This window comes from Morone saxatilis, unplaced genomic scaffold, assembly GCF_004916995.1.
Source record: "Morone saxatilis isolate NCDOM2014 unplaced genomic scaffold, NCSU_SB_2.0 Contig9, whole genome shotgun sequence".
Taxonomy (NCBI): domain Eukaryota; kingdom Metazoa; phylum Chordata; class Actinopteri; family Moronidae; genus Morone; species Morone saxatilis.
In genome coordinates, this window is record NW_023340268.1 from 10,367,869 (window position 1) to 10,378,816 (window position 10,948).

Consider the following 10,948-nt stretch of genomic DNA (forward strand, 5'->3'; position numbering starts at 1 on the left):
AGCTCTCATGTGACATCAGCTTTTCTCTCAGAGGGAGGAACTGCATGAAAGAACAGAATCCATGTCACCGAGTGTGTGCATGTGTGATATGACATCACTCGTCTCACTCCTGTCTTAGTCTTGTCAGTGTGATGAAGCAATGCATGCACACACAAGAGCACACACATAGACGGACCACAGTGGCGGCGCCAGTTGTGGTGGATCATTTTCATGTCAAGTTTGGATAAATCAGTGGTAATGTGGGCTGACTCTGCTGTATACTGCTGCCTGTAGGCAGTCATGCAGTGATTTGCTTACAGTCCACACCCTCAGCCAACCCTTGGAATTTCCCTGCAGATCTCACTTTACTTGAATACCCAAGTGTATTTCAACCGGTAGTCCACTTACTGCACTGTTTGTGAGGACTTAGCTGTGTTAGCTGAGCACTATTTGTGGATATATGACAAGTACAGTACAACTTTGTGGAAATCCACAAAGAATAGACCAATAAATCAAGCTTTTATTAAAATGAAGTCCCCTTATCAGAGACTGTAATGTCCACTTATCCACTTAAGCGTCAAAGTAATATTTCAACATTTGGGAAATACGCTTGAAATAAGCCGATACTCACCAAAATTGAGCACTTATGATTTTAATCCACATGACTTTTTATTTGACTTTATTTATTTTGCCACCTCCTGGTGAGACACTGCTTGATTTTTTTTTATGTTCCGCAAAGACCCGCTCTACTCTACCTCTGATTGGCAAGTGTTTGTTTCCCTCATTGGTTTGGTTGGTTAAGATTAGGCATGAGGAGTTAAAATGTCTTCTTAAAATTGATTTTGAAAAACAACAAAAGTATTAGGGTTAGGGTTCAATTCAATTTTCAATTACATTTTATTTGTATAGCACCAATTCATAACAGAAGTTATCTCAAGACACTTTTCAAATAGCGAGCAGCGACAACAGTAACAACACACCAACCAGTAACTGTGAGCAATACGATGAATCCTTATAATAACTAACAATAATAAACTAGATTTAGAATCAGGTAGTCTAGCAGGACCATGGCAGGAGGCTCCACCAGGATCCATGAGAACCTGCGAGACGAGAAAGCACAAGAACTCCGGGGAAGAAGTGAAGTTAGTAACATGCATTAATGGGACATGAATGTGTGCAGAAAGAGAGGGAGAGGAAGAGAGAAGCTCAGTGCATCATGGGAAATCCCCCGGTAGTCTAGGCCTATAGCAGCATAACTAAGGGATGGTTCAGGACTCACCTGAGGCAATCCTAACTATAAGCCAATCAAAGAGGAACGTCTTTCATCCCTGCCGCTGTCAGACTCTACAACACCTGATCAATGTTGTAGTTTCTGTTTTTTCAAATTACCACCATACCATAGTTTAGTTTTTATCATAGTTTTTTATATCTGTATTTATTTATTTCAAGTTATTGCTGCTGTGGGATTAATAAAGTAATACAATACAATACAATACAATACAATATAAACAAATATTAAGGCTAGGATAACTAGGGGAAGGTCAAGGAAACGAACTAAACTAACGAAACTATGGAAACTAGTGTTTCTAGTGAAAAATAAAGAAATAAAAACAAACTTATGACTAATTGTTTTTACTGAGAGGTAGGCAGACACATGTATATTGACATCCAAATAAATCATAGTTAGGTAACATTTGATTCATAAAAATAATAATCATAATAATCATTAAGCTCCACAGCAAGTAAATCTACTGAGCCCTCTGACAGGGGACACTTCCATACCTTAACGTTGTCTTTGAGTCCTAACCTTGTCCAGGAGAAGGGCTGATGCTCAGCTGCTTACCTAGGCTTTATAGAAAATACACTGGCTTAGGCTAAAATATATTGGCTTGCCCCACTGGTTTGATAGTTAGTTTCATCAGAAACATCAGCCCGCTCAGTAGTCCAGCCACCATCCCTGTTTATCTAGTTCCACTAGTCTTGCAAAAAAGCTAATCAGTAATACTAATTAGTCCCCCTAGTCTCACACGAATGCCCCTTGACTTGTCTTACAAAATAAGTTTTAAAAATTGTTTTAATATAAAGTTGTGTGTGAGTGTAAGAGTGCAGTCAGGAGGGCAAATAGACAAACAATATTTCTTCACAGGATGTGAATCATGTGTGGAAAAGTTGAAAAGTTTGCTAATTAGTGGCAATTAGGACTACAGGAAGTAGATAAACAGTGACTCATTACATCTCATTATAGTGACTAAATACAATAAAAAAAAACGTATTACAACCTACAGCTGAGGTAGATGCAACATATACGTAAATAAAAGTGATGCTCCCCTAAATGTTCTCCCAATGACATGAAATAATAATAAAATAGGCCCTGCAGGCTCTACCTAGTGCCTACTTCAGACATCACTAGAAGAAGAATGATTCCAGCACTGACATGCTGGGGGGAGAATTACTCAATAATCAGGTTTTCAACAGGGCGTGCCTCAGCCCATTAACATTTGGGTGGGGTTTTTGAGTTATTCTGAAGCTGGCCAGTAGATTGACAAGTTGGTTTTGGGCCCAGACATAAATTGATATATAATATAGCAGTACTGTTGCCATGGAGGCCACTGACCAGAGTTGTTAGTTGTTAATTGAATTTTCCAGAAAAGAAACATGCACATAAACAATTTGGTCTGAATTAACCATAGATGTTTGAAGACTAATATAACCAGTGTTTCTGATTTGCAAATGTTTTCATCTCTTCAAACTGACATATGCGCCTGGAAATAGATGATCTAATAGCCGGTGGGAATCTAATTAATTCCTTCAACTTATCAAGGCAACTAATTCATTTTGTTCAAGTGTTGCCCTTTTCCCGTCAGTCCTGTGTTTCAATCCAAACAGACAGGACATTACACACAAAGGAGATCTAGCAGATGTGTGTGTGTGTGTGTGTGTGTTTGCATGAATTAACTCGTGTTGTGTTTTCTTCATTCACAAGTTTACAGATGGGAAGGAAGGAGGTGGACTATGTGTGAGGAGACGGAAGAACAATGTGGGCCATGACTCATTTAGTGGAGCTGCTCAAACCATTGAAGAAACAGGCAGCATGGCACTGGCTTTTTTGCCTTCGTTTTCCCCCTGAATATTCCAAATAAACGGGGGGAAAAGAGATGTTTCAGTTATGACAAAAAATCATTTTATGACCTTTAGAGACTAAAGTGAATACAAGGCAAGGCTTGTAACACCAGTAAATGTGATGCTGTGGTTATTTCATGTCTGTATGGCAACACAACACATCTTTTCAGTCTGAGCTGAACTGATGCATGTTATGGCTGGAGACAAGGGGCCGCAGGAAATGTGATGAAAAAAAGTCAAAGATTCATTTCAGCTGGTCAAGTGACTAATGGATTTATCGTTTTTTGTTAATTAGACTCAGACAGGGCTGCAGTTTTAGTCATTTCCTGTAGTCAGCAGTTTGGCTGATACAAGGCCTTTTATGACAGTTGGTATCAGGTTCTGCATCGCACCAATGATATATCTGTTTCATTACAATTTGAATATCCGTTTCAGATTTGGCACTGATATTCCTGTCCTATTTCCTCATCCTTTTTCCTTTCAATTTATTACAGGTGTGTATGAATAAATATGCAAACACACCTTGAAATAGATATCTTCAAGATGTTTTGATTTTGTTTTTATATTTCAAGTATAAGATTTTTTTATTGAAGAGTTTAAAAAAAAAAAGGTATTCATTTTCCTGTTCAGAACTGTTAACTATCCTAATATTTACTGAGTTTTGCAATTTCCCCCAAGAGAAAGAACAAGCACTCCCTATGTAAAATTGCTGCTAGTGTATAATGCATCATTTCCTGTACATCAGAGAATGTTTTCCTACAAAGACCAGCTGACACCAGGTGTTAAAACTTCCAAAAACTTGGTTTGATCAATATAGTTTCCCCAGTGTAAGATCATTTATTATTAACATGGCCTCCTGGAATAATGTCAGCTGTACTCTGAGCCTTCCTGTCTCCCTTTCAGCCAGATTTTAAGGTTCCCGAGTGGTAGAGTGCAATACAGTGTACACACAAATATTCATCATTATCCATTAATTACTGCACATTTACAAGTGACAGCTGGTGTCCTATGAATAATTCTCATTTTCATAATGTGAAAAGAATAACATTTGCACTATGTGAGCAGAGCTGCAGAGAAATGCAGTAAATGTTGAACCGTCAGTAAAAGTGAACCAACGAAACCTTAAATCTACACAGTGAATTTAAGTTCAGAAAAAAGGGTGCACACACAGTATCTATAAGGCCTGAGAAAACTGCCATAAGGGCAGATAGGGAGGATTGTACACATTGTCCGTTTCATCATGCGTCCTACAAAGCACTAGTGCAGAAAATGTGGTGGTTTATGTAACACATGCTAGAAAAAAAAGCAGATATACAACAAAGTAAAATTTAATAAAATGTTATAATACATCATTGGAGCATACATTCATTTTCCAAGCGTACAAATGCTGCTGACAAGCCCCTGTGAAATTGAATTAACTGACAATTCATGTAGTATTCTTGGAAATGGCTAGCAAAATGTTCACATTTTTGTGACCCAACATGAAACTATGATTAGCTAGATGACAGACTGCAGTAGAACATGGCAGACAGCGCTGTGGGGGAATCCCATATTTAACAACGGACGTGTGAAAAAAAAATGACACAGCCTCCTTTTGATTCAATACTCAAAACACTAATAAAAGAGAATGAGGTCACGTTTGTCATTGCCTTGATTGCAGCAGACTTTAAAATCAGAAATCTCCCACCCAAGCCAAATCCATGCTTTGTTTAATGACACTGTATGCGTGTATACTCATGTGGTAGGTTGGCTATAAAGGGTTAATCAGACAATCAATCCACCAAAGCGTCAGAGAAAGAGGTACAAGAGCTAGCAGCAAGAAATATTCCTATGTGCACAACACCTCAGGGTAGTAAGGAGTCTGTTCTGAGAAACCGTGTGAACGAAGGAAGAAATCTTCATTCACCACTTGGATTGTTCCTGGATCGGACAGGTCTTCAGTGGCCCTGAAAACGGAGAAAATAAAAACGGGCATTTGGGTTTAGGGCCCCATGTGTGATTAAACACGAGCAAAAACAGGACTGGATGGGAGGAAGCATTGCATCAAAGGCAACCGGGCTTATTAAAGCCTAAATGAAGATAACTGCTTCATGTTGGTTACATCAAATCATCCATTGCTGTCAGACTGTGACAAGTGCAGAGTTGGTGCAGGGCCTTGAAGAACTTGGTTTGGTATCCAGGGTGACCGTTTATGCCTCCACTCCCTCTAACTCGGGGGGCAGAGGGGATTTTGGGTGCTTGCTCTCGAAGTGCTGCTTGAAGGTTTTTGGGTCGGGCATCTGGGACTGCAGGAAGGGGCAATACATCCAACATAGAATTTAAGTAAATGGCACAAGCCTTGTATTTGGTTGATTTCTCAATGATAAAAGGATTTTATACAAATGAAAAAAGAAATAAAAAAGGCACCAAATGGCATTAACACGTTAAAATAGAAAATGATTCCTATCCCCATCCTGAGTCAGGTTCTGGCCTGTGTGTTGTTCGTACTCACCCTGCACACAAGGCAGGTGAACACTAGCGCTGCCTTGGCTGCCGTCTTTTGATCATGACCCTTGGCCTTCTTTATCTCCGCCTGTTTCTTGGCGTTTTTCTGCTGAGACTGAATCTTCTGATGTCCGCGTGCCATTCTGGGAAAGCCTAAAGAGGAGGAAGCAAGGACAAAAGGACTTAATGTTTACCGATACACATCAGTGTTGTGGACATACTTAACTTTACCATAAACAAGTCAGCTGGTAAAAGCCCATAGAGAAGAATGGCATAATAGCATGTTTACGGTCATACCAAAGGTAAGTATGGGTGACAGAGACGAATTTCAGTGTATGGGACATTCTCGCATTATTTTCCATCAGTTTGTTTCAAGGCCAATGACAAAGCCCTTCTTATAAGCAGCTGAAAGTTAAGTGTATATAAACAGACTGTAATAAAAAAAATAAACAAAGCAAAAGGACCAACAACTGCCAGTCAGCCAGGATCAGGCAAAGTAAACAAGATAAAGTTTAACCTGAACTGAAGGTCCAGGCAGGTCCATAAAATGACTCCTAAAACCAGGAGTAATTAATTTCATCAAAGACATTCAGGATGGGGAAAACTAAACAACATTAGAAATAGTTAATACAGCACGTACAGAGGGACAATTCCAGGAACAAAGTTTACCAAGTTAAACCTGCAGCCACCTTAAGTCTGACAAATGGATATAATAATATAAAAGTTAATAAAGTTAATAAATAAAAAGTTTGCAGGTTCCAGGGTGTTTTCACATATAGTCTTTTTTTTAAACTAACCAAAATCAGAAAAGAGAACAAAAATCATTGTTGGAACAGGACCGGGTTTCGCAGATTCATTTGTAATTTACAAGGGAGTGGTATCAGGGAGGGGGGGAAACAAGTTCTCTCTTGCCCCTAAAATCCTTTTAAATATGGATTTTTACAGAAAACCAGTTTCTCCAGTCAAGCATGTACTCCACAGAGGGCACTTTAGTAATATACTTGCTAAGATTTAGATTGATGCAGGTGAAGGTTTGGGCATGTGGGCAGGACTGAGTAAAGGGCCCTAGGACAAGCATGAACTATGGGGCCCCTGGATTTGAACATAATATTATGTAACAATGCAGCAGCCACAGTTTCTAAGCTTTAGTGGGGTTTATTGCCAATTTACCACTCTGATAGAGAGGGTGACCCTTGAGGCTGTTAAGGACCCCTGAAAGTATAGGGAATTACAGTTGCCCACTTCTCCCTGTTGGTAATCCAGCCGTGCTTTCCTAGCAACTTCTATTAATAGTCAGAAGTTACTCAGCAATGTATTCAGTGTTAACTAGCGTTGATTAAAATCTGGAAACACGCAGTATGCTAACTAGTGTCGACGCCATACGCTGGTTAACAAGTTAGCTGATTTTAAAAACAGCTGTATTAATTGTTAGGGCTTCAGGAGTGAGGCGTTATGAGGCTATATTAGTCTTTTCAGGCATATTAACCTTGTGGTGTAGCGACAATAACAGAATACAACCGAATGAGCCGAGTTAACAGCTAGCTAACGCTGCTGTTTTTAAACTGACCTCTCACGTCCACCTCTTCGTTTAGTCTTCCTCTTTACGGGTTTCATTGAGACTAAATAAACCAGTTACCACAGCACATCTGGCTCTTTGTCACCGAGGTCACATCAGTTTGATTTCCCCCCCACGAGTCCAGCTTTTACACACCCAGCTGTAACGTGGGTTAGCCTACATGCTACCTCGTCGGCTAGCCGGCTACGGTGAATATTTCCGTCGGCCTGCAGGTAACGTTAACCATAAAGAAGCATCAGCGATATGTTATATCTTATAAAAACCATACAATGACAGCAGTTCTTACCTCAAAAACAAGAGTAGGCGTCGTTTGCTGGGTGAACTCGCTGTAGTATGACAGCTGCTCAGTTCCCAGACAGCTGAAGGCGACTGCTGCGTTCAATGACACTCGAAAGATTCGCTTTTAATAGTCATTTTAAAGTTTCGGTTTGAAAAAAACAACATGAACATAGGCTTTCATATTTATTTCCAAAATATTTACCCTAAAAGGTGAACTTACATATGTTAGGAGGAGTATTATAAATTGTGATTTTAGTGAATGGCAAGCACAACACAAATAACCTATGAGTGTTATTGTTGGGATAATTAATCGATATGTATATCATGTAATCTAGGCTGTCAATGTCAGACATAGGCCTACTGCTTTTGCCAAATCTAGGGGGAATGGCAACGGAGTCATGAGATGGAAGTATGTCGGGATGAAATCATATTTACGATTATAAGAGGAATCCGTGAATGCACTAATGGGGCTGGCTGATTGAATTCGCCATAGACTGTATAAATGTCTTCATACAGTCAGTGATAGTCACCATGCTGCACATACATGACATTGGCAATGTTGCCCCCACGTGGTAGAGTTTGGTTAGTGCACATTCACAGAAACAGGACATTAAGACATTCAGAAACAGATGAAGAATGATATCAAACTGAATGCAAATAGGAGAATACGTTTTCTTAGAACATAAGATATCTTTTATCAAATGCTTCAGTTATGTTTTATGCACTGCTTTATTCACAATGCTGCTGTTATTATTATTAATAAAATATATACCTCCAAACACATGCCTGGTAAAGTTTCTTTATTTGTTTGGAATTTGGTTGATAGAAGACCTTTCAGATCTAATTGTTTGTCTTGTAACACATTTATTTTAGCTTTAAAGAAATGCAGAGGATCTTTTTTTTAATATCTTGTTTTTTTCTATTTTACTTTGTTATTTAATGTGTATTTCTTTGTCTTATATGCAGTGTTCTAACTGGAGCTGCTGTAACAAGTTCATTTCCCCAATGTGGGATCAATAAAGTCTTATCTTATCTTATTTTGTACTATTAAATCAATCAATAAAAATAGATTGTGTGGAAAAAAATGTAATCTATTTAATCATATGTTTCTTGTTTTCTGTGTTTTCTTTAAAAATGTATAACAGCTCCTGTTACCAACATCTGTTTTTCTTTCAATTTATTATTTCAATCTATATTATTTGTCCAGTGTCAAATGTTTTCTTATATTGTTTTCTTTGTGTTATCCATCAGATTATTTGCTATTTACTGAGCTTTTCTGCACCTTCAAGTAATCTATTTTTAGCTGAACGTTTAGTCTTTATTGGTATACAGTGTACGCAGAACCAAAACCCTTAGACATCATCACCAGCTGTGATGAAAGAGCTGTTCCCTCAAGGTAACACTAGGGGGCAGGTATGGGGTGCTGGCGTATGGTTCTGTGTGTGTGTGTGTGTGTGTGTTTTATATAAGATATCAGTCAAACATCAGGGTTAAATCATGTTGTGTGTGTTGCTGTGTCATCAGCATCCACATCATGCTCACTGCAGGCCTCCAACACACAATAACACATTTCTGAAGTAATAGTAAAAGAGCTGAATCATCATATTTACAATCTGAAGATTTACTGTGTGTACTGCTGGTCCTGTTCTGGCTGTTAAGCATATAATAATGTTTTTTTTGTAATCACAGCTTTATAAACACTGCTGCAGCACAATTAGTAAAGACAGACATATAATGGGACGGCATTAGAAATTAATCTTCTATCTGCAACTGTGGTTTTGCTGTCGCGTGGGAGCAGTGGAGCTGTTCACCTTCCCCAGCATTTGAATAAATGCAGCTAAAATGTAAATTAACTGCAACTCCAGTTATCACATGATAGATACGGCACACTGCCCCACTAACACCAAAACATCAATAAGTCTATAAAGAAAGCAGGGATATCGTAGTTTTTATTTGTTAAGTTGTGAGTTGCATTCACTTATTTGTCTTTATTAGAAAGTCAAAGTAAAGAAAAGTGTCTATTTTTATTCACTAACCACACTTATTCCAGTTGGAGATCAGTGAGGTGTCATGACTGTCTTAAGAGAAATGTTATCATTGTGAGAAAAGTTCCCAGCCAGCCATTGTGTCCCCCTCCACCTTCCTGCTTTTTTTCTCTCCTCATCATAAGAGAAGAGAGACAATCCTTTCAGCCTTTTGTGAGAGGGGGAAAATATCTCTCATGAGAGAAGGGTGTGATTATGCTTTCAGAAGGGGGCAAAAACTAAAAGAAAGAAGGGGAAAAAATGACAAAAGCCACACATTGCTCAAGTTCTCCCACCCTGGAGGTTGTTGTGCAGGGACTTGCTATAGCTTAGGTTTGGGGTGAGGTTGTCCAGCCTTGGGGCCTGTGTGAAAGCAAATCTTCCAGGTGTCAGCTATTCAATAGTGGAGGAGAATATTATCTGGCTGTCCATTGTGCGTATGAATAAGCAGGGGTTTGCCGCAGACAGCCTGAGATTTTTTCCCATTTGGGTCTTTTCCTCCCGCCACAAGGGCTTTCAGGTTCACTTTCGGCTCAGCCAGGTTGTTTTTAAAGGAAACTTTTGTTGTAAATTATCTTTTTTGCTGGTTTATAATTCCCCACTGTATGGTCACATATCTAGGGTCACCTTGTTTCCAAGAGGGTCAAGAAAAGATTCTTGCATTTCCGAGTACAGACCACATTGCTCGGTCCGTGAAACATAACTTCACGAGGGAGAAACAGCGGCTGTCAGGGTTATGTGTGACCTCCTTGTTTCTCTGGAGGCTGTTGAGGGAAGAGGAAGTTTGATTTCATCTTCCCCATTGGCCACTTCCTCTCCATGCTCCCCCCTTCACACTTTCCCTTATTTTTTTTTTTCCAAACCAACAGGTTTTGCCACAGTCCACTGCTACTGCTCCACCACCGTGACATGCCACAATGTTGCCAGACCAGTCGGGCTGTACACAACACAGTCACAACACATCCACATGCTGGTAACTTTCACTGCTGCCTTTAGAGGCCTTGTCCCACGTGACTTGATTGACATATACAGCGCCCACACACACACACAGTTTTTTGAAGTGTATTTTGGGAAATAAAAAGGACATAAAATGAAAACTTAAACCACTAATATCACACATCAGTCTATCTCTGAGGGAGAAAAAGTTAAAACCCAACTTAATGGCACACACTGAGTGCTTCTGGCTCTTATGCAAGTCAAATGCATTTGTTCATTGTTTTATTAAAATTGACCCTGACATGCACTACAAAATCACATCAAGAGGGCAAACCATGCCTTCAGGCAGAAAAAAGTTAATTTCTTACCTCTACACACATACACACACACTTACACACTTATACACGCAGAGTGCAACTGAAGGAGAGGTGAGGTCTGTTGTCGGGCAGACATAAGCTGGTCAGACAGAGGCTGATTGTGAAGGTGGTGACAGCACTCAGTAACCTCACTAACAGCAGCAGCTCTCTGATATTTGTGGCTGTGAATGGAG

At 39.4% G+C, this 10,948-nt stretch overlaps 1 protein-coding gene across 3 annotated transcripts; it reads right to left on the reverse strand.

Moving 5' to 3' along the window:
* Positions 1-4,411: 4,411 nt before the first annotated feature.
* On the reverse strand, positions 4,412-7,568 carry znf706 (zinc finger protein 706). 3 transcript variants are annotated; one of them, XR_004797494.1, is made up of 4 exons: positions 7,446-7,568; positions 5,591-5,736; positions 5,201-5,384; positions 4,412-5,045 (listed from the first exon to the last, which is right to left on the reverse strand). XR_004797494.1 is itself a non-coding variant. In XM_035681150.1 (3 exons), exons 2-3 carry the CDS (start codon positions 5,723-5,725, stop codon positions 5,289-5,291), a joined length of 231 nt encoding a protein of 76 aa, XP_035537043.1. In that variant the 5' UTR covers positions 5,726-5,736; positions 7,446-7,568; the 3' UTR covers positions 4,412-5,288. The 3 variants fall into 3 exon arrangements, 2 of the variants coding, with proteins under 2 accessions (XP_035537043.1, XP_035537044.1); XM_035681150.1 differs by having other exon boundaries at positions 4,412-5,384; XM_035681151.1 differs by lacking the exon at positions 7,446-7,568 and adding an exon at positions 7,151-7,267 and having other exon boundaries at positions 4,412-5,384.
* Between the last annotated feature and the right edge of the window lie 3,380 nt (positions 7,569-10,948).

Coding starts and splice junctions, on each gene's coding strand:
- znf706 (XM_035681150.1), bottom strand. CDS start 5,725: ATGGCACGCGGACATCAGAAGATTCAGTCTCAGCAGAAAAACGCCAAG. Junction 5,385..5,590: donor TCACCTGCCTTGTGTGCAGG/GTGAGTACGAAC, acceptor CCCTTCCTGCAG/TCCCAGATGCCCGACCCAAA.